Raw genomic sequence first — 24,004 nt, 5'->3', positions numbered from 1 at the left:
TGGGCTACGCTTCGCCTGTACTGCTAACTACAAATGGTTCTGTACTGCCTGTTCCAGAAAGCAGCAATCATGACTTTGTTTCGAATATTTATTTATTTACTTATTTATTTATTTATTTATTTATTTATTATATATACAGTGTCCTGCCTGTATAGGTCAGAAGCAGGCACCAGATCTCATTATAGATGGTTGTGACTCACCATGTGGTTGCTGAGAATTGAACACAGGACCTTTAGAAGAGCAGCCAGTGCTCTTAACCTCTGAGCCATCTCTCCAGCACCATGTCTTTGTTTCAAACAGTTGTAATGACCATCTTGTAACCCTACCTTTGTTTCAAAAGGTTGTTATAACTATCTATAGTCATGACTCTTACTATGATTACCTTGTCACAACCGCCTTACAATCATGTCTTTGTTTCAAAAGGTTGTTAAGATCAACTTATTATGCTTCCATTCTGCTCCTGTAACCCTGCATGTTTTCTCCCACTTGGAAATCCCCTGAGTATAAACAAGCCTTGTCTTTTTCACATCTAATATTGATCTCTCAAACCCTGTCTTAGGGGAGGCAGACAGACTGAAGGGATGAAAGTTTCTCTGGGGAGAGAGTGGCCATAAAGGGAACTTGTCTCTCTGAAAGAGATTTTGCCCAGTTCTAACAACATACAGGAAGAGACTAAAAACCAGATGACGGGGACAGAACCGCACCTCGACCGAGCAGAACCGTTCCTTTTCCAGTACTGCTCCAATGCGCATATTCCTGTCCCTCTCGTTAAACTTTGATTTTCACAGCATTTGTCCCTCTCGTTAAACTTTGATCTTCACGGCACCTCGACCAAGCAGAACCGTTCCTTTTCCAGTACTGCGCCAATGCGCATATTCCTGTCCCTCTCGTTAAACTTTGATCTTCACGGCATTTGTGGGATCTCTTTGTTCTCCTCTCCCCAATTTCCCAGTGGGACCTGAATGTAAAAAATCCTTTTCCACTTCCACTTTTGTCTCTTTTAATTGGCGTCTAGTCAAAGGGTGGCCAGACCTGACTGGGCACAAACTATGACCTCCAAGACACCTTCTAGAAAGCAGTCTGGGACACAATAAAAACAAAACAAAAACATTAGTCCCTCAGCTTTTTAAAAGAGGGAGAGAGAACCTTAAGACTATATGACTTGATCTTTTGTGTTACTGTCTTTCTCACATCGTTGAGGAAATAAACTTTTTTTTCTAAATTGGGAGAATCTATCTATGATAATTATTTTTGTATATTTTTGTTGTCCTCATGTGATATTTGTGTCAAAATTTTTTATTCTACTGCATGGATTTTGGCACTGGGTTTTGATTCTACTGCATGGACTGACTTTGTGGGAGCCTGGTTTGTTTGGATGCTCACCTTTACAGACCTGGATGGAGGGGGAGGAACCCTTGGACTTCCCACGGGACAGGGAACCCTGACTGCTCTTAGGACTAGAGAGGGAGGGGGAGGTGGGAAGGGGGAGAAAAAAGGGAGGAGAGGAGGAGGTGGAAATTTTTAATAAATAAATAATAAAATTAAAAAAAGAGAAAAAAACAAATTGTGGACACTTCACGTCACTTTTTGAATTCATTATTGTTATATGCTAAAATTATTTTTTGGCATGCCCAATTAAAGCACAAATACCTATTAAATTGAAATATTATGATCACATATTAAGGCCTCATAAATATATACTATTTATAAATATGAGTACTCTAAACATCTTACAATTTATTAAAATGATATTTTTAGAAATATTAAATGTTTCATAAACCTTTGTTGTATGTACATAGATTTTTATAAGGATTTCATTCCAAAATAGATTCCAAATCTATATACCTAAAATATATATACATTTTTATCCCACTCATATAATTTGTAACATGAAGTTCATATGATTTCCTCAAAATATTTTTAAAGAATTGTTAAATGTAGGTTTTTATTACAGTTGGACTATATATAAATTACTAAGCATACGTTTACTAAAGATCTCTATGATGCTTCCTTTTCATAATGAGAGTTATAGAAAATATAGTCCCAACAAGCAGTAATGTTGAAAATCTTGGTCTATTAAAATATATCTTGTGTATGATTACTTATATAGACTATCTGTCTGTACATGGCTATGACTACCTTATTTTACATAGTGTACTTGCTGCCACGCTGGCTTATAAGTACATGCGCAGATAAACTAACGTTGTTAACTTGGCTGAGGTTCATTTTGGCTCATAGTCAAACTAAATCTTAAGAAACAGAACAATGATAAAAGACAAAATGTGTATTTAATCAAAACGACCACATAGGTAAAAGAAACAGAGATGGGAAATGGCCCTAAATCTTTCTTTGGGACAATTAGCATGAGTTTTTAAATTTAAAAAAATTTAAATCTGGACAGGAGAGATGACTCAGCAGTGAAAGAGTACTGGGTGCTTTTCCAGAGGACCTGGTTCAATGCCCCGCACTCACGTGGCTGGTCAAGACTGTCTGCAAACCGAGTCCTAGGATCTGGTGCCCTCATCTGTACTCCGTGAGTACTGTTTGCACATGGTACATAGACACACATGCAGGGCAAAACATCCATACACATAAAAATAATAAATAAATAAATAAAAATTTTAAATCTGCTTTTTAGACTACATAATCAAACAAATAAAACCATATTAATCTGTCCAAGATGTTATCTCTTTGATCCTAACCCCAATTCAGGTTCCATTTCATGGTTCCTACTGCTCAAATATATAAATTAATTTAGAATACGCTTTTTTCCTAGCAGACAATTGACTTCCCCTGAGATATTAAACTCTTCATTCCAAAGATTAAGAGGACAACTTATGTCTATGCTTTTAGATATTTTTTCTATGTGTATGAATGCAACCATTTTAAGGATTTGAAGGGTTCTTTTGACCATCACCGACTCTTTAAAAACAAAGCATAAACAAGCAGTTTTTCAAGATTCTTATTTTAGCGAGGACTATGAAAGGAAAAAAAAATCCTTAAATTTTTTTTATTTAAAAACCTACTTCAAGGCAGGAGAGATGGCTCAAAGGTTAAGAACACTCACTGACTACTCTTCCAGAGGTCCTAAGTTCAATTCCCAGCAACCACATGGTGGCTCACAACTATCTGTAGTGAGATCTGGTGCCCTCTTCTGGCAGGCATGCATGCAGGAGAACGCTGTATACATAATAAATAAATAACCTTTCAAAAAAAAAAACCGCTACTTTATGATTTATCCAGACCTCCAAGAGTTTACAGATGACCTTAGTGTATTACCTCATAATAATATGTTTAATAAATTACTCATCTCTGTTTTTTAGTTTAAAAAACAATAATGAAGTTATAAATGCCGAGCTTTTCCCTGGTCTGGATGTCTTATCATACTTCAGTGCCTCATAAACACCAAGGAAAGGTAAATGCTTGTTCTAACGGAAACATTTCAAGCTGCATTTATAAGAACTTGATTTTTAACAAGCAATTAATGTAAATTTGGTTAAGAAAACAGTCAATGTACTTTCCCTGTGCTTGTAACTTTTAGACATCTAAGATTTCGTGTTTTCTGTATTTTAGATGCAGCCTTCTGAGCTTTCATTTAAAATTACCTCATGAAAACTGTTTCCTAGATTCCGTAATAAAAGTAATGTTAAGATGAAAGCATGCTGGGGAAGGTTGTTTTAAAAATATAGTTGTGACTTAGTTAGAAACAGTGTGAAGTTTATAAAAGTTTTAAGATTAATTCAATTCCCTGAGATAAAATTAATGCTTGTTTGTCTATGATATTCTCTCAAGGACTGATTTGTTCTTGATATCCTTTTACTAAACAGCTATTTAAAATCTGTGATTTAATTTGCTTTCCAACTTGACGAAAACCTTTGCTTTTGAATAGCTGGTCATTGCTCTATATAGACGTAAAAGACATAGGTGTTTAAATCTGTGCATCTGTGCAGAGAGCTACGCCACTTAAGTGGTTCTAACTCACATAGTGATGATGAAACTTGTTCTGGTGGACAAATGTTTAAATCTGTTTATAAAATTGTGAGAGCCAAGGCTTTCTCAGAGGCCCTGGTGAAAGGACAGAAGGAATCTCGTCTGTGTCCTTGCCAAGAGCAGGCTTAGCAAGGTACAGTCTGGGGCTGGCAGAGCCTCAAAGAAGTTAGAGTTCCTATTCCTGGGAAGTTGGCTTTTCTCTCTGAAGAGACTGGAGTTATGGGTCCCAAGGCCGCCCTGTGCTGGGTCCCTTGTACACTGCTTGATCAGCTTCCTGCTGACTTTGCCCCTTTGTATGATGGCGTCCTGCTGACTCGGTCCTATTTTTCTCCCACAAATTGTTTATAAAATTCTACACTTCTTAATAAACTTGCTTGGCGTAAAACATAGCTTATGCAAGATCACTTGCCCCTAGCTTTTCTATCTTCTTATCTTCTCATCATCTGGTCCTCCCCATCAGGACCCTGCCACTGAGAAATGACATGTGGATCCAGGTCAATCAAATTTGATCTAGTAGATAAACAAATAATGCATAGTACTGTAAAAAATAACTTTTGTATTATATGAAAGAATAAATTTTAAAAATTTAAATTTAACTTTAATAATTAAAAATCAAAATTAGTTACAAAATCTTCCAAAAAACAAAAACCCAGATGAGTTTATCAGCTGAAAGAAAAAAAGACATTGCATCAAAGGCTCCATACTGATTAAAAGACCAGGACTATGTCCAGGAGTCAAGACGCATTCCCACATCATCTGAGAAGTGCTGCATGGTGTCCGTCTCCAGTGACAAGCATAAATGCCAAGGTACTAAACATTTCTCTCACTTTTTATGTTTCGTACATATTTTTGTAATTAGTTGTTAAAAATTGTTCATGGCATCCAGGTGGTGGTGGCACATGCCTTTAATCCAAGCACTCAGGAGGCAGAGGTAAGAGGATCTCTGTGAGTTCGAGGCCAACCTGGTCTACAAAAGCTAGTTTCAGGACAGGCTCCAAAGCTACAGAGAAACCCTGTCTCGAAAAACAAAAACAAAAACAACAACAACAACAAAAATGTTCTTGGCATCCATTATTTTACTTGATATATTTCTAAATGATAAAATGTTACTAAATATTGTGTTCTTTCATTTGGCCATGCTTTTCCATGGGACTATTTGCTTACTCTAAACCCTACCTTATTCAAAATCAATGCTTAGAAATTCAAGTTTTCATTGTTTTTTATAAATACATAAATATATATTCTGGCTGTTAAGTATGAATTGGACAAAATAAAGCTTCTAGTTTTTAAGTTAAACTTTCACCCCATTTATTCTAGCTAGAGGTATCCAAAGATTTGAGTTGACTCTTCTTACCCGGATTAGACAAACGACATCGGTCTCTAGTAACAACACCCACGATGCTTTGCACCTTCAGTACTGATGTTTAGTGATCTAATTTGTATCGAAAATGTCCTACAGTACAATTAGCCAGGATTAAAAAATAATTAAACAACATTTATTTTTTACTAATAAAAGGGGAGATAATCCTACAGTGACTCATTCTAAAGTTCCATTTCAAACCATTTAAATACAAGTAAGACGGTTCATGGGGTACAAATAACTGTAACTGCAGGGGGAACTATATTATCAATCTCATTTAAATATGTAAATTTTAATTGTTTTAAAAAGATTTGTTTCATAAGTTACTTTCACCCCATTAGACCAGACTGTGTTCTTGATTACTTAATTTTAGATATTGTCACCCTATGTCACATGCAAATGTTATGTCAGACACAGAGAATGCAAAAAAAAAAATTCCGATCCAGATCACATTGGGCAATGGCTGTGATATGATCTAGGGTGTCCTTTCTTAATGGCCTTTGCCTGCTCTTTCTCTCTCCTGACGACTTCTGTCCCACCTCTACTCAGCCCCATCTACATCAGATCCTAGAAATGAGCCTTCCTAGGGACCTTACAATATTTAACAAGTAATATGTGTCCCCCACATGTACAAAATGTGGTGCTTGGCCAGAGGGCAACTGTGATGAAGACTCCTGAAATGAAGCTGTGCCTGCAGGATTTATCAGCTGCTTAGAATTTCAGGATTGTGGAGCGCTTGGGATGTTGCTGGTCCAGAGACTAATTACCTCATCCAGGCTAGTCCTAGTTCCCCAGAGCAGCCATGCCTTGCCCACCTCTGTGTCAGATCTAACATCCTATGACTTATAGATAGAAACCTTCTAGAATTTATTAGCTGAGTAGACTATTAGCTTCTGTGAACCCAAAAGCCAAGAATGTCATCAGATAGCATCTTGGACCTATAGAAAAGCTTCCCCTCATCTTACCATACCTACCTCTCTGCTGTACCCCTCAACGTATTTTAAACTTGCCTTGATCTGTGACTTTCTTTGTTCTGTGAAACTATATAAAAAGAAAACAAACTCTTCATGAAATTTCTAACATATTGGAACATGGAATTTAGGGTAACCTAAATGGTCACTCAAAATCACTCCAGAATAAGCTATCTCTTGTTTCCTTTTTTCCTAAGAGTTCAAAGTAAAATGTTACCTAAGCCACATGTTCATAGTTTTGATCAATAAAAAGTATGCTATGAATACATAGTTACCAAAATATCACAGTTCTGAGTGCTATTGACTTGGATGAAAAGCTGGGTCTACAGACAATCGCACAGTTCTTTAATTGGTTAGTAATAGGCATTCTTATTTCATGGTAAGCAGAGTTTAAGGAGAAAATAGTTTGGGGCTAAAATGATGAACTAGAAAGGTTCCAACTTTGAGTAAAAATGAAGTCAGGAGTGAAAGGCTGAGAGTGGGGGAGAAAGCAAACAAAATAGAACAAAGGCAAGGCCGGTGGTAGGTGGGTGAGGACAGAGTGAATTCAAGTGCACGGAAAATTGCCATTCAGTGAAGCCAAGACATTGCAGTGTAGGGCGTGACACATCATGACAACAGCCAAGGAGTCGGCAAGGGCTGGTCCCGGGAAGCCAGGCAAGTGAGGGAGATGGGTCAGAGAAACAGGGGTGTATGAGAAGACTGACCCACCTCATCTGCGTGTGAAACATGGATTTCACTGCCTCATGACTGAAAGACAAAACAGACACCCACAGGAAATCAGTACCATCCGCTGCTCCAGGACAGTCAGAAGAACTCACAGCATTCTGGGCTGATGCAATCAGTGTATTGACAATCACAATCAACTTCATCCCTCCCCTGCCAGGATGCTGCCTGGTACAGTGGAAAGCACACTGGAACAGGGTTACAGGAGGTTACAGGGGGATTCGGTGCTGACCAACTGACTTCCTCTCCCATATCCTCGTGTTCCACTTAGAATCCAGTAATGAAGCAGTCACGAGGTAACACGTTTGAGAATAGACGGCTTAGAAATGTAGGGATGCTATTACTGTCCCACTGACAAGCATGATGGATGAACATGGCCTTTTTGGATGACTATCTTGGGAAGAGCCAATTGCATATGTAGAACTTACATACTTCTGGGGTTGAAACTGGCCCGCTAGGACCACGTTCAAGGTTATTTGCAGCGTGGTAGACAGACAGGCAATGACTGTAATGATCTTTGTTGCACAAGAGCCAACAAACCCAGGGAACACATGGCCACTCACAATTAGTAGATGCAAAGAAGCTACAGCTGACACCAGAGATGCCCTGAAGTAGGGGTCCTAGGTTCCTAGATTTTTACAAGTGACAAAAGGGGCCTGGGGTAACTGGCACTTACAGAACGGCCATCTTGAAGTTGCACATGGCTAACTATGATTCACTCTGCTAACCGTTCTAAACCTGAGCAACGCACCCTCTAAGAAAGACTCCATGAGGTTTAGACAGAGAAACCCAAAACGCTAGAAAATATTATTCTCAGAGTCCATAATAAGCTTTCCTAATCTTTGTCATCTTCCTCAATGGCTTTAGATGCTGTAGTCAGAAACAGGAAGGAAATAAGAAATCACAGTCCTGGCCATGTTGCCACTTCAACTTGATTCTCAACTGAGACCCAGAAATCACTGTCCCAGCTTTAAGAAAGTTTTGGAGAGAAAGTTGCTGATTGGTGGCTCAGAGTTGGCTGTTATAAGACACCATCTTTATGAGTAAAGGCAATGCATATTGCTCAGGCTTCATCCTCAAGACCTAGTCTGAGCCATGCACAATCAGGCCCCAGTTATTTATTGATCCCTCCTTTTGTGCCCCACTCCCAAGACCCAGGTGTTTGCCCACGTGTCTTTGATCTGTGCCTTCCTGGGGTCAAAGGGTTAGACTGCATCACCCAGGTTCCTTTGCTCTTTGGCTTCTGGGTGGAGTTGGCAAAGAGGAGGAGAACATGATTGGAGTTGTCCCATAACCCCAGCCGTGGTCAGCTTCTGTGCACGCACCGTTGTATGGCACAGCTCAGCCAAAGGAACTGTATCATGGCTCAGTCATTCACTTGCTGCAAGAGCTTTCTCTGTCAGCCTGCTAAGTCCAGGAATGGTTTCGTGCACTCAGCAGTGAACCCCTTGCCAGTCCTTGGCTGATCCTTCCTAAATCCTGCCCCCACATCAGTAAACTGTCCTTTCATTAAGCTCTGTTTGAGCAAACTATTTGAGTGTGTTTTCTAAGTTCTTGTGAGACCTTAGCTAGCATAGGATCCTTCTTTGATGCTTTGGCTCTAGGCAAATGATCCCCGAGTTCAAGCTTTAGAACAGTAACTGATGATTTACCTAACACCTCTAGGCAGCCTCAAAGATTCAGAATTGACCAGGTAGAATACTTCGACACCCACCTCACTGCCTTCCTCTCCTCGTGGCCTGGACTGAGACCCTGAGCTGCTGGACATTCGATATCCATGGTGGCTCAAGTTCAAAAGTTTGACTTTGGTTGAAGTCAAGCGGATGATGGTGTCCCATCCCCATTGCACAAGCCCAGATAAAGGAGACACTCACTTGCCATTGTTGAATATGACAGTACAGTTGGGCCAGCAGTCATGGTTCACCAGGCCCAGGTTGGGGAAGATGCCCACGCCCACTGCCTGAAGACCTCTCTGGTCGCTGAGAGTGAAACCATTGCAGTTGATCTACCCAGGGGACAGGAGAATAGTCAGTCAACAGGCAAGTATCCAGTACAGAATAGTCAGTCAACAGACACGTATCCAGTACAGAAGAGTCAGTCAACAGACACAGTACAGAATAGCACCTGAACCGCTGAAAGACTTTGAAAATAGAGAACTCGCTGCTTAATAATAAAATTATTTTTAGAGAGAGTCCATTCTTGTCCTGAAGAAGCCTAGAGTCTGTAAGCCTTTTCCTGTTACCTGTGTGATTTCAAATGATCCGAAAATGAGAGCCGTGAGGGGAGTCCCACGTTTACCAAAGCACTACGACTTCGAACCTTCCAGTAGTTCTAACCTAATAAAGCCACATATAGGAACGTTGGCTCCTTGATTCTACACCTAGGACTCAGGAGTCCTTTTAAATATCCATCCTGGTTTACCTCCCCATGCTCTGTGGGGTGGGTATGAGTCCCAGGCAAAGAAGAACAAATACTCTGGGCTAGGAGAGGTGGCACACACCTGTATCCCAGCACTCCGGAGGAGGATATAGAAGGATTGGGAATTCAAGGCCAATCTGGGCTACATGGTAAGACACCACCTTGGATAGATAGACACACAGAGAAACAGAGAGAGAGAGAAATATGGTGGATTAAAATAGCATCATTTTAAAAAAAAAATAGCATCATTTTAAGTTTCTTTCCCTTTCAGACATTCGGCCTTCAGTCCTGAATCTGGCTGGTCTGCTTCTGGAAGCTTCTTAGTTGTATAATACTTGGTGTCAACATGGCCCCTCTAGTATAAGAAATCGTACTAGAAAATTCTAGGTTTATTTTAATGGGATCATTTAGAAGTCTGCTTCTGAGTTCAGGATTAGAAGGGTTAGTAGGTATTTCTGCTATACCTGGGGTGCAAAAGGGCAGACTTCATCTCTCTGACTGCCTGGTCTAACAGCTATGGCCATGGAAACAAAAGCCACTGTCCAGGGCAGCTGGGGCTTCCTTCCATCTCTATGTTCCCAAAGTGGAAGAAGGGAAAGAGGGAGGAGACAGACACAAGGGACAGAGCAGGGGAGGCGGGGGGGGGGGGGGGGGGGGGATGCAAGGCCGTGCGTACCACGCCAAAGATGTGTGAGATATACTGCATGCTGAACTGCTGGCTCTGCGGGGGCCAGTACTGCAAGAACGTGTCCACGTCAATCCGAAGCTCCTTCTGCTCCTCTTCCCCAAAGTGCTCCACGTGGTTCTGTAAGTCATCCACTGACACCAGGCAGCCCTCTGTGAGCCCAGTGCCCTCTCTCTCCACCCGCCACATGATACGAGCTGCCAGCCTGGGAAAAGAGGGGAGGACAGCGTTAGGGAGACTGAGAACCCCTCATCATCCGTTCGTTCACTTACTCACTCATTCAGCAAGCACCAGTGCCGAGCGCACACCGGACACAGTGTCAGGGGCACACTTCTATCAAGATGCTTCTTACACTATGTGAGATTTCAGTAAACAAGAGCATTTTTCAAGCAGTGCTAAGTGCTAGGCAGAAAATAAGGGTGGCTGGGAAGAGGAGGCTAAGGGTACCAGGGCAGTGTGGACCAAGAAATACATCTGACTGGGCTGGGCAGAGGTTCCGACCCTGGGACTGAAGGAAAAGAAGGCATGTTATTCTGTGGCCCAAGGCAGACAGAGCAAGACAGCCCGAAGGCTGCAGCACAGAGAACAAGGAATGGAGACCGAAGGTAGCTGGATAAACAGGCAGGAACCAAGTCACGTGGGTCTGGGACACAGAAACATCTAGCATCCTGGGTCTTGGGCCTAAATCCTGAGGGAGGCAAGGCAAAATGGGCCAGGAAGGGACCCTAATGGCCTTTGAGTCTAACACAGGGGGGTGTGCTTCACCCCAAGGGCTTCCTTGTTGACTTTTGAGGTGGTACAATCCCAAAAAATGAATTCTGTGTTCCAGAGACCCTTGGTGCTACACTGTCACCTGCTGAGTGGGGACTGGTGGTGCTCCTGCCAGGAGAGACTTCTCTTGCTTGGCACAGTGCCGGCCTTATTTCTTTCTGTTTGGCTCAGAATTATTCTAAGAAATGTGCCCTTCTAGGTTCTCCAGGTACCTGGGAATCAAAAGGTTTCTCTACAAATCCAAGGGCAGCATGGAGGAAAATAAGGTTCGGGACAAGGTGTGGGAAAGATCAGTAGCTTCCGAATCCCGGGGATATGGTTCCACGAGGAGCAAACAATGGGTGACTGAGTTCAAGTCAGTAACTGATGTGATCACTGGGAGCTGTGCAGAGGAAAGAGATTGGGAGATGATGTCATTTAGGGCCCTAAAGAATATGACTCCAGTAGAGAGAACAAGGAGGGGGCGAAGCTTTTGGGGTTTCATCCTGTAGATTCCTGAAAGTTCCCAGGAGATGACTCTATTCTATCTTTGTCTTTTGTTTGTTTGGTTGGTTAGTTTTTTTGTTTTCTTTTCGTTCGTTTTTTTGTTTGTTTGTTTGGTTGGTTGGTTGGTTGGTTGGTTGTTTTTGGTTTTGGTTTTTTTTGAGAAGGGGTTTCTTTGTGTAGCTTTGGAGCCTGTCCTGGACTTTGCTCTGTAGCTCAGGCTGGCCCCGAACTCACAGAGATCCGCCTGCCTCTGTTCCCAAGTGCTGGGATTAAAGGCATGTACCACCACCACCTGATTAATGACTCTATTCTTGATTACCATATCCCCTGCGTTCTGCAAATGCTTTTAATTACTAGTATCCTCACCCCCTTTGCTCCGAGGTCACTCTGACTTCCTATACACCTGCCCACATCCCAGCGTCAGCACCTTCCAGAAGAGCCACCAGCCCTTGGGGGACTCTCAGCCGGAACTCTCAAGCTAAGCCAAGATTCCTAGCAATGGTCCCGTGTGGAAGTTGGCATTGTGAACGCAGATTGCTGAGATGATAGAAGGACCATTGTACAGTGAGCTCACTGACTCAGAAAATCGCCTGGTAAAAGAGACGCATGCTGGTAAGCAGCAGTGCATCTTGTCAGAGCTTCATTTTTAATCTTGTTCTCCAGAGAAATCAGAAACCCTAATTTTCCACAGCGTGTAGTTTTCCGAATTTCAAAGTTTGGCAGATCAGTTGTTTTTTTTTTTTAATTAAATATTGAGGAGCTATGCAGAGGCCTGTAGGCCTCTCTGGGCGCTACAATTTGGAATCACTGCTATAGATGCCCAGTGCCCCTCTCAGACCTAAAGGAGCGAGAGGAACAAACGACCTGAGACATTTGCACTCAGGCTGGCACCCTGAGAGCTGAGAATGCTGTCACTTCTGCCGTCCTGGCCTGACATTTGGAAATCCCAAACCCTGTCACAGGGACCAGCTCTGACCTGATGTTCTCATTGGGCACCTTCCCATATCTCTTGATGGCGGAGCACTCGTTCTTGTGGTTCAGCCAAGCGTCCTTCTGGCACGTGCGGTCGCAGTAATGGGCAAACTTGCACTGCCCGCAGCGGTGGAGCTTCTCCTGCCTCTTGAAGCAGGTGTGGCACACGACGTTAATGAGGCTGCAAGTGAAGGGGAAAATAAAGTCAAGAAGTACTGGGGCTGGAGGGATGGCTCAGAAGTCACGATCAAATACTGCTCTTGCATAGGAGCCAAGTGTGGGCCCAGCATTTACCCGGGAGGCTTAGTACCAACTGTAATGCCAGCTCCAGAGTATCTGATGCCTCTGGCCATGGAGGTCATCCACCTTCACACGCCCATACACACCTTCACATAATTAAGAGGTTAAAACATAAAGAGGGTGATGCCTTTGACCATATTTTGTTGCAAATAACACATTGCCACATACTAGGTAAGTCATTAAGAGGAGAGATCCGGCCTGGCTGGGGGCACATCTGCAGAGGTGGGGGAGTGTGACGCCAGCCTGAACAACCAAAAGGAGAAAAACAGATTTACACTGGTTCGAAGTTAAAATTGTCCACTCAAGAACTAATTTCATCCAGAAGAGACATTTTAGAATGAGAACTTTATTTTGAAAAGTGGAAGTCTAAAATTAAAATGATAAAGTGTAGCATGGGGGGCAGGCTTGTTGGGGTTTCTGTCCCGCCCAGTACCCCACAACTGGCAAGCCCAAAGAAAATCACACACAAGACTCCATAAGGTTATAAACTGATTGGCCCATTAGATCAGGCTTCTTGTTAACTCTTATAACATATATTACCCCATTATCCTTATCTATGTTAGCTACATGGGCTCAGTACCTTTCTCAGTGTGACAGCTTACATGTTGCCTCTTCGGTGGTCTGTGCAGGAATGGCAGAGGAACCTCCCTGCTTCCCAGAATTCTCCTGTTCTCATTACATCACCTCTACTTCCTGTCTGGTTTTCCCGCCTATACTGCCTGCCTGGCCAATCAGCGTTTTATTAAAATATGATTGACAGAATACAGACAATTCTCCCGCATCAATAAAGACCATATTCTGGGTCAGAACTGGAACCCAGGTCTCCCATCTGCCAGCAATGTGCCCTTTCCATGTGCCCTGCTACAGTCTGGGTACAGTCTAAATGCGTGAGCAGTCATTGCCATTGAGAAGTACTAAGACAGTGGAAACACATAGACTATGTGTTTCGAGGTGGGGCCTTCAGGAAGGAGAGTTCATCAAGACATCAGAGTGGAGCTACTCTCTTCCGTATGCATTTGAGCTGGGCTTGGAGCTTAGTGAAGGTGTGCTCAGTGTAGACAAGGTCCTGGGTTCAATCCTAGCCCAGTAACAATAATATTAATCATCATCATCATCATAATAATAATAATAATCCCTAATAGAGCTGCCAACATGCCTCAGAGGATAAAGGTTTGTCTCCAAGCCTGACAGCATGAGTTCAATCTTCAGGACCCACATAGTAAAAGGAAAGAATTCCTTTCAGGTGTCCTCTGACCTCCACATGCATTTCATGACATGCTAACACGCGTGTGTATGAACATACACAGACACTCACACACAAATGTAATTTTAACAAATAATCCATTTTAAAAGAAGAGAGGTCACCTGATGTGGGTGCTAGAAACTGAACTTAGGTCCTCTGCAAATGCAGTAGACACTCCTAACCACTGAGCCATCTCTCCACCTTGTGTTTGGTTCCTTGACAATGTCTCATACAGCCCAGGCTAACCTCTAGTTCACTGCATAGGAGACCTTGAATTTCTGATCCTCCTAGTTCAACTACAAAGTGCTTTTTACTTCTGGACTTGGCCTGTACCAAGAATGAACCAGATGTCCTGCCCTGCCCTTCTCTGGTCCACACAACCTATGGCTTACTGGTACAAGGTTCCCCAGGCTGACTCAGAAGGAAGGAATGTGCTTTAACTGGCCTGGCCTCTAGGTGCCTACGAACTGACTTAATATACTTTGAACAGAACAAGCACAATTATAAAACTATCTGCTTGCCATGAACTGCTCCTATATTATATCCCTAGAAATAGGTTCCAAGTGCATGGCCCCAATGTCATCAGCGTGACTTTGACCAGGAGAAAGCTGCGGGGAGATACCAGAGGTTCTTACAGGAAAATCTTCGCCCACGGCTGAGAAACATGGAGACATTTACAGTCACTCGCTAAGCTGTGAATCAATACCCCTACCAGCTCAAGCATATTTCCTCATCGTGCTGGTCAGTTTTAACTGCCAGCCTCACACAGCACAGGTTCACCTGTGAGTGAGTCTCAGTGAGGAACTGACCACATCTGGTTGGCCTGTGGGGATGTCTTGATATCTTGATAATTAATTGATGTAGGGAGATGTAACCATTCCTTAGGGCGTGGGTGGGTTCTGAACAGTAGAGAAGAGACGCCAGTTAGCGGAAGGCAAACTAGGAAATGAACAGTATAGAAGAGACCCGGTTCACGGAAAGGTAAACTAGCACATGGACAGTATGTAAGAGACGCCAAGCTAGCACATGTTTACTGTATCTCTGCACTTGATTGTGATGTGATTTATTTTCCTGAAACTCCTGCCTTGATTTTCCTGAAACGATGGACTGCATCTGTAACTTCTAAGCTGTATAAACCCTTCTTCCTCCATGTCATTTTTGTCAAGATATTTTATCATAGCAACAAAAATGAAACTAGGACACTGTTACGTTTCAAACCAGGGATAAATGTTTGAAGCGACCATTTAACATATCAAAACGGACCTGGCTTCCAGATTCACCAGCATCCCTCAGTTCCTACCTATTATGGGGTATGGGTGGCTTACCTCACTCTCTGCCCTGAGCTCTCCAGTCCAAGGATTAAGCTGCCCTTCCCCTAGAAGCTCTTTCCTATATAATCCAGACGTTTTGGTTACCTGCCCCTTTTTGTTCCTTTGACCTCCAGGTTGCCACATATGATTCCCCTCCCTCCCTGTCTCCCCACATGGCTCAGGGTCATGACCACTCTGGACTCTCCCAGATATTCCTGATTCTGCTATCTGTTCACACTCTACTTTTATCCATAATAAATTTTATTTCTTTCTTTTTCTTTATCTTTCAAGACAGGGTTTCTCTGTAGCTTTGGAGCCTGTCTTGGAACTAGCTCTTGTAGACCAGGCTGTCCACAAACTCATAGAGATCAGCCTGCCTCTGCCTCCTGAGTGCTGGATTAAAGGTGTGCACCACCACCACCCAGTCATAATAAACTTTCTCCTCCACCATACCAAGGAGCAGTCACGTCCTTTCCTTTCCTTTTCATTAATTTTTTAAGATTTATTTACTTTATGCTAATTGGTGTTTTGTTTGCATGTATATCTTTGTGAAGGTGTCAGATTCCCTGAAACTGTAGTTACAAACTGTTATGAGCTGCCATGTGGGTGCTGGGAATTGAACCCAGGTCCTTTGGAAGAGCAGCTGGTGCTCTTAACCACTGACACATCTCTCCAGCCTCTCCTTTCTATTTTTTTTTCATTCATCTGGTGCCAAAACCATGGGAATGGCTTAATGAGTTCCCTCCCAAAGGAACTCAGCTCTGAACCAAGCTGCTGTTCTGACTCTCTTAAGGTATGTACAAATCATTTGCTTCTGCTGGCTTTTGCACCCACCAAATTTGATTCTAGAATCCTCTTCTTCAAACTAACTAACCAACCCTTCTCCCCAATTCATTAAATGTCCTCTCTTCATACTATGCTCTTTTGGGCCATTCACCAGGTGGTCATCTCCCTTCTATGCCCTTTGGTCTGCCCACAATGTGAACATCTCCTTACTATACCCCTTTGGGCCGTCCACCAGGTGATTATCCCCCTTCTACGTCCTTCAGGGCTCCCCCACATATGTATCTCCCTTCTCTGCCCTTCAGGGCCCCATCACACGGGCATCTCCCTTCTATGCCCTTGAGGGCCACATCACATGGGCATCTCTCTCCTACTCCCTTGAGGGCCCCATCACACGGGCATCTCCCTCCTACGTCCTTCAGGGCTCCCCCACATATGCATCTCCCTCCTGTGCCCTTCAGGACCCCCATCACACGGGCATCTCCCTCCTATGCCCTTCAGGGCTCCCCTACGTGTGCAGTCCTGCTCACTAAGACGCGTGCGCCTCTCCAGCTGTTTCCTCCTTTCCCTGCTCTAACCACCTGTCTTTATTCTGCCTTTTCTTCTGGGTGTCACTATGAAGCTCTCCGTTTTGTTTTATTTTTTTCTATGAAAGTCACACTGGTATGCCAGGAAGCTTCCTCTCACCCTACTGGGCCCCAATCACATAGAAAGGGATGCCCCTCCTCCGTGATTTTGAACATTTCTCCCTGACAAATCTCTCAGTCCACTTGGGGATACCCCAGATTGAAACTCTTGTTACTACAACACTTACGCCCTCTGCTCCCTCACGGTTCCTCTCAGCTCCTTACTGGAAACTTCCTCACTTCTCCTTAGGAGCTGCTACTAAATTCCCACAGCTTCTCTACTGCATGTTCCTGGCTCTTCTATCCTTTCCTAGTTCCATTCCCCACGGATCTAGCTGCTCTATCTCTCTTTGTGCCCTCCTGGGCCTGTACATCGCAAGTTCCTTGTCTCCCCCAGGAGCTGCCTGTCCTGTAGCTTTTCTATTCCTTGGTGGCACTCTTGGGAGTTCCAGCTTGTTCCTCCTTGTCTCTTATGACTACACTGTTCTCTGCTGCTTAGTTGCTTGACCCTCCCTTTTAAAAAAAATATTTAAATTATCTCTTTTTACTTTTTGTTTATTCTTTGTGTCTTTCACATCATGCATCTCGATCCCATTCATTTCCTGCCCCTGCGTATCTGCTCTTGCAGCACCCTCACCCTCAGATAAAATTTAAGAGAAAGAAGAAAAAAGGGGAGGGGGATCTCATCGTGGAAGCTGCAGTGTGACACAGTGAGTCATGAAGCAAACCCCTTTGTCTATGTATCTTTACTTACAAGTGTTCATTGCAAATGAATCAGCCATTGGTCTGGTTCTACCTCTGGTTTCAGCTACACTGTCGATGCTGGATCCTCACTGGAACTTCTCTTAGTCATCCTGCTGTTGCCCTGTGTTGTGGAATCCTGCAGCTTTGGGTCTGCAGTACTGGTCCCTTCATGCTGGAGCACATCACAGATGCGTAGACACCGGGGTGGGCCAACACATAACCCTGGTTCTGGGTCTGGGTAGTTGCAGCCTTCCTGCTCTTCTTTTCTCACCACTAGGGTGAGCGCTCCTGCATTACCTTGGTGAGTTCACCCTTTGTGGCAGTGAGCAAGGGGTGGGGCCAGTTCTCCTGCTTTCTTGTCTCCAGGCTCAGATCTTCCTTACTTCTTCAGGGCCAACTCTACTGTGCTGCTCAGAGGTGCAGGGTCTGCTCTCCTGAATGTTGTAGCTGGTGGCAGGTAGAGGCAGCTCTCTCACCTTTCTGACCACAGGTCCAGCTCTCCTGCCTGCCTCAGGCATAGGTGGGGTGGGGATGAGGGGAGAGCCAGAGATGTTCTTAAAGCCCCACTGTTTTACTGAAAATGGCTTGGCCTTAATATAGCTCGATGGCCAAATATGGCACGCTCGAGTTCCAAATTCTTGCAGATTACAACAACTTCTGCCACTGAACAAGCAAGTGATCCCAAAGGCTCTTCTTATCTCTAAGGTTCTACAACTTTCCACTCTTAAATCTTTTATCTCTATGATTTCTTTGTGCTTTTTGAATTTTTTTCTTTCTCTTTTTTTCCCAAGGCAGGGTTTCTCTGTAGCTTTGGAGCCTGTCCTGGAACTAGCTCTTGTAGACCAGGCTGGTCTCGAACTCACAGAGCTCTGCCTGCCTCTGCCTCCCTCCCAAGCACTGGGATTAAAGGCGTACACCACCACTGCCCGGTTTAAGAAATCTTTAAGACTATTGTGTAAACAGTATTTATCCCAGGACACTGGGTGTGGTTTACAGAATCTGTAAAACCTGTAATAAAATTTGGCTAAAACAGCAAAAGGCTATATAGTTAAAATCTACACATAGGAATTTTAATTCGCTACAACATACTATATATGTGAGTCAATGCTAGTTTAGAATATATTGTATATGTAACTTGGACTCAACTCTTATTTAAGAAATAGATCTACTTAGAAAAACATGCTCTCCTCCACCTTGGTGGATGACCTCATGAAGATATAAGCAGTCACGTGACTGGCAACCATCTTCACTAAGGTTAAAGAGTGCACACCTTGTGATTACATCATCTTAAGATAATCACCTGAATAAAGCAACAAATGGAACTTCTCAGTCCCACTGAGCTATTATTTTATCTGTTTTTAGACTAAGGAAGTTACAATAACCCTCCAAAATATTTTGGATTAATATGGATTTTTGTACGATGATAAAAATTAAAGTTACATTTGCTACAGTATACTATATATGTGACTCAACTTGGGCTTACAAGATACTCTATACAGTGGTAAAATGTTAAGGTTATAAAGCTCTATTCAGATTATCATAAGCAGACTTAGAAATTGACACCTAAGTATGTCTTTGATAATTGTTCAACATCAACTTTCTAAATAAGCAACATTTGTTTCATAAACAAGATATATTTGATAAATAAGATGTATAAATTCTTAAGGTCTACTCAGTTTCACAGTATGACTAAAAGTTTTATTTTGATACTAAAAGCACTTCACTTCTAAATTGTATAGATTTTTGCTGTGGTGGTGGTGTTTTTGTTTTTTGTTTGTTTATTTGGTTGGTTTTTGTTTTTTTGGTTTTACAAGACAGGTTTGTCTTTATAGCTTTCAAGCCTGTCCTGGAAGTAACTCTTGTAGACCAGGCTGACCTTGAACTCACAGAGATCCGCCTGCCTCTGCCTCCCTGAGTCCTGGGATTAAAGATGTGTGTCACCACCGCCTGGTTTAAAATTGCTATGTTTTTTTAAAGGCTAAGCCTGACAGGGACAAAATGTAAAATCCCAGTCTTAGAAAAGTTGCAAACTTAAGCAAACTGTTAAAGATAATTTAAAAATGCAAATTAATGGCCAGCTCCCTTATACATGATAAAATTCTTTAATATTCAGAGCCATGCTTGTAGTCATACTTAGTGCTAATGCAATTAGTTACACAAATAAGCTTTATTAGCCTCCTGGATAGGGTTTCAAAGTTAAGAGACAGAGAGATGAAAGAAAGATAAAAATTTAAAATAAAATCTAAAAAACAGAAAATGAAGCAGGAAGCATTATAGGTTCTCTTCTAATTTTGGGTCTCTTTGGGAGGAGACAGCCTTATTTTTCTTATCAGAGCTGCCACCCAGGCTCAGCTGTGATCCTGGGACTGCGACACAAGAAGATGTGAATGGTACTTCCCAACTCCCATGGACACACACATTCTTCCTCAAAGATCATGCTAAAATTCTGGTTCTACCTGCAGATCTGAGTGGATCTTGGGATTTCGCCTTTCTTATTCCTGAAGATATTTTGCAAGAATGTGGAGATGAGAGAATCCTGAATCCTGTTCCTTCTGGTTAAGGCATGCTGAGAAATGGTAAGTGTAAGTAGACAGGAAGGGGACATTAAGACGGACTGACAGACAGACGGGCAGACAAAAAGGAAGAAAGAAAGGAGACATAGTCCTCTAGTTCCCATCCTTCCTGTTGCTGGTGAGGATGTGAAACGTCAGATCTGGAGTTGGTTTATGCTGGATTCTGCTCCTGACTTCAGTGTCTACCCGCTGTGTCACCTGAGCAAGCCTCATCTTTTCTGAGCCTGTGCTTCCTTACGTGAAAATGGGGGTAGTAACAACTGCATCTCGATAGCTTTTATACTGGCAACTATTGCTTTCTTTTACTGAAAACAAAATTTCATATCATATATTTGGATCATGTTTTTCCCTCTCCCACCTTCTCACCATCTCTCTGCTCACCCAACTCCAAGCCCTTTCTTTCTCCCCCTCCTTAACAAACAAAACAGAAACTCACACAATAATAATAATAATAATAATAATCACAAAAACACAAAATCAGAAACCAAATTTTAAAATTAGACAAACTGGAACTGGAAAGATGGCCATCCGTTAAGAGCACTTGTTGCTCTCTAATAGAACCCAGGTTCAGTTCCCAGCATCCACACGAGGATTTGCAAACATCTGTAGCTCCAGTTCCAGGGGATCTAAAGTCCTCTCTGACCCATATGGTCACCAAGCATGCACATTGTGCACATACACACACATACAGGTAAAAATACACATACACAAAAATAAAAAAATAGCCTTTTCAATTAATCAAACTAGTATGGTAATGCTTTGTAATCCCAGCACCTGGGAGAGTGAGGCAGGAAGGTGGAAGGGAATTTGAAATACATAGTGAATTTCAGGTCATTACGGGCTACTGAATGACACTTTGTCTCAAAAAACAAATGAGTGATAGCTGAGCTGGCAGTGTTTGCCTAGCTTGTAGGAAGCTCACAAAGACTGAATATGGTGGTTCATGCCTTTGTTCCCAGCCAAGGAGCTCAAGACCAGCTGAGGATACAAGAGACTGTTTCAGAAAACAAACACATACGTAAATGTGTGTGCTGGAATTGATTAAATGTTATATGACTGATTTTCTACTGGATCCGAGCCCCAACACTGCATACACAGGTATGTCGGTTTAAATAAGAATGACCCCTTAGGCTCATATATTTGAATATTTAGTACCCATTTGGAAATGCTTGGGAAAGATTAGGAGGTGTGGCCTTGTTGGAAGAGGTGTGTCCTTAGAGGTGGGCTTTGAGGTTTCTAAAGCCTGTGCCATTACCAGTTAGCTCTCTCTGCCTCCTGATTATCTGAGGATGTGAGCTCTCAGTTACTGCTCCCCACTAGGCCTAGCTGCCTATTGCCCTGCTCCCTGCCACAATGGTCATGGGTTCTAATCCTCTGAAACTGTCAGCCTGAAAGAACCTCTATGTTCTATGAGTTGCGTTGATCACAGTGTCTCACAACAGCAATAGAAAGTGACAAAGATTCATGGGATGGGGGCATAGACCTGAAATCTCAGCACTCAGGAGCTAAATTCAGGAACATCCAAATTTCAAGGTCATTCTTAAATAAGAAGATAGTCAGTTGAGGTTGACCTGGGAAATGTGAGACCTCGACTCAAAGCAAACAAAAAACCCAAAACTCAACCACAAAAAATTTAGTCAAAAAGGAAATTGTAAAGAAGTTCCAGGGACTGGAGAGACAGTTCAGCAGTTAAAAGTACCTGCTGCTCTTCCAGAGGACCCCGGGTCATTTCCCAACACCCTCATCAGGCAATTCACAACCACCTGAAACTCTAGCTCCAGTGGATCCAACACCTTCTGGTCTCTGACACACAAGTGGAATATTCTCTCTCTCTCTCTCTCTCTCTCTCTCTCTCTCTCTCTCTCTCTCTCTCTCTCATAAAAACAATAAGGAACTGAAAAGATATCTCAGTGGTTACGAGTACTTTCTGCTCTTGGAGAGGATGCAAGTGGTTCCTGGCACCGACATCAGGCAGTGTATAACATACACTCCATGTGGTACTCACATACATAGACACAATACATAAATAAATAACAGAAATTCCAGTTGTCCCATTGTCAAGGTGACCAAGAGTTAAATGGAGAAACAAGAATAACTAAGAAAAACATGCAAGGATCCCCCTGGGAAGGGGAAATAGATAGGATCTCCTGAGTAAATTGGGAGTGTGGGGGAGACGGAGAGGAAGGAGAGGGGAGAGGAGAACATGAGAGAATGAGATGGTTGAGTTGTGGCAGGGACAGAGAGGGAAAGCAAGGAAAGAGATATCTTGGTAAAGAGATTCATTGTGGGATTAGGGAGAAACCTGGTACTATTCCAGGAATCCACAAGGATGACCCCAGCTAAGACTCCAAGCAATAGTGGAGAGGGTGCCTGAAGTGGCCTCAACTATAATCAGACCGATGACTACTCTAATTGTCATCACTGAGCCTTCATCCAGTAACTGATGGAAGCAGATGTAGAGAGCCACAGCTAAGCAGTGGGCTGAGCTCCTGGAGTCCAGTCAAAGAGAAGGAGGAGCGATAATATGAGCAAGGGGATCAAGATCATGTTGGGGACACCCACTTAAACATCTGACCTGAGCCGATGGGAGCTGACAGCTGGGGAACCAGCATAGGACTGAACTAGGCCCTCTAAATGTGGGTGACAGTTGTGTGGCTTGGGCAGTTTGTGGGACCACTGGAAGTGGAACCAGGATTTATCCCTAGAGCATGAACTGGCATTTTAGAACCCGTTCCCTATGGAGGGATACCTTGCTCACCTAAGATCCAGGGCAATGGGGGCAGGGGCTGTTAGTCTTGCCTTCAACTTGATGTACCAGACTTTGCTGACACCCCATGGGAGGTCTTACCACTCTCTGAGGAGTGGATGTGGGGAGGGAAAGGGAAGGGAGCAAGAGGAGGGAATAGAAGGGGAACTGGGATTGGTATGTAAAATGAGAAAAGTTTGTTTTAAAATTTTAAAAGAGTGAATTTAAAAAAAAAGAAATAACAAGTATAAAGCAGGTGCCTCACCACTCTGCTCTGGGCATAAGTCCCACAGACATCATCCTGCCCTGCGCATCCCATGCCCCATGACAAGATTGGGCCAGGCAACTCACGTTCTCTCTCTGACAGTGCCCCCACATTCTCAGGCAGCCATGGGAAAGGAAGACAGCTGGGTAGGGGGAACCTCTATTTCAGGAAAAGATCACTGCCCTGACAGAAATACACCACCACTTCCTTGCTCCCCAGTGATGAAGAGTGTCCAAAAGATACCAGATCTCCAGCTCCCCAGTGATGGAGATACCAGATCCCCAGATTCCTTTTGGATTCCAGGAGAAAAAGTTCTTACCCCAGCCAGGTGACCTTCAGTCAGGACCATCTCGAACTTCCTGTTCACAGGAGGCAGTAACTCCTATTTTCACCAAACTTTATAATTTTCAAAGTAATGTTCTGTTAAGTAGGGAGCATAGTCCCCAGCCCCCAGGCCTGAGAGTTGTATTGTTCTGGACTCCAAATCCCAGCATGCCAGGTTCTGACCCCCAAGGACCACTTCCACAGGGTCCACAGCTATTTAGATAGCTCCCAAAGGAGAATCACGTGGTCCCCCCCCCCCATGGTCGTGTTTGCAGCCTCCTGGTTCCCTCTCGGGGCCACCCAAGAGCGCAGGAATCCCATTAAACCTGGATATATTTTAATTTGGCTTGATTGGGATTTTTGTGTCAGCAGAGAGCTCACGTTAGGAAAAATTCCTAACAGTTTCTAGCCATTCTTTCTAACTTTTGTATATTTATGGGTATGGATGTTTTGCCTGCATGTGTGTCTGTGTACCAGGTATGTGTGTGGTGCTCACAGGGATCAGAAGAGGGTGTCAGACCCCGCTCCCAGGACAAACTTCTGTGTACCGTGCAGGTGCCAGGAACTGAACCCAGGACCTATGGGAAAGCAGCTAGTGCTCTTAACCAGCTAAGCCTCCTCGCCAGCCTTGCTACTCTCTTTCTAATATGCTCTTTAGAGTGCTAGTGATTGCCGTCTCCATAGAGACACTGGTCTCATAAGTCTCTGCTC

General features: G+C 43.2%; 1 protein-coding gene across 2 annotated transcripts in view; it reads right to left on the bottom strand.

Moving 5' to 3' along the window:
• The window catches only part of Smyd1 (SET and MYND domain containing 1), a 51,061-nt gene that overhangs the window by 15,369 nt on the left and 11,688 nt on the right, over positions 1-24,004 (bottom strand). The window contains exons 2-5 of one of the 2 annotated variants that reach the window (XM_087907152.1): positions 12,384-12,560; positions 10,142-10,355; positions 8,922-9,052; positions 7,033-7,071 (exon numbers count right to left, since the gene is read on the bottom strand). In XM_087907152.1, the coding sequence (XP_087763278.1) occupies positions 7,033-7,071; positions 8,922-9,052; positions 10,142-10,355; positions 12,384-12,560 (561 nt within the window). The remainder of the gene's footprint in view (positions 1-7,032; positions 7,072-8,921; positions 9,053-10,141; positions 10,356-12,383; positions 12,561-24,004) is intronic. The other variant, XM_087907153.1, reaches the window with a different exon arrangement.

Source organism: Myodes glareolus, chromosome 6, assembly GCF_982192425.1.
Source record: "Myodes glareolus chromosome 6, mMyoGla1.1, whole genome shotgun sequence".
NCBI classification, from domain to species: Eukaryota; Metazoa; Chordata; class Mammalia; order Rodentia; family Cricetidae; genus Myodes; species Myodes glareolus.
The sequence above is the reverse complement of the archived record's forward strand: the minus strand, read 5'-3'. Positions and strand labels throughout refer to the sequence as shown.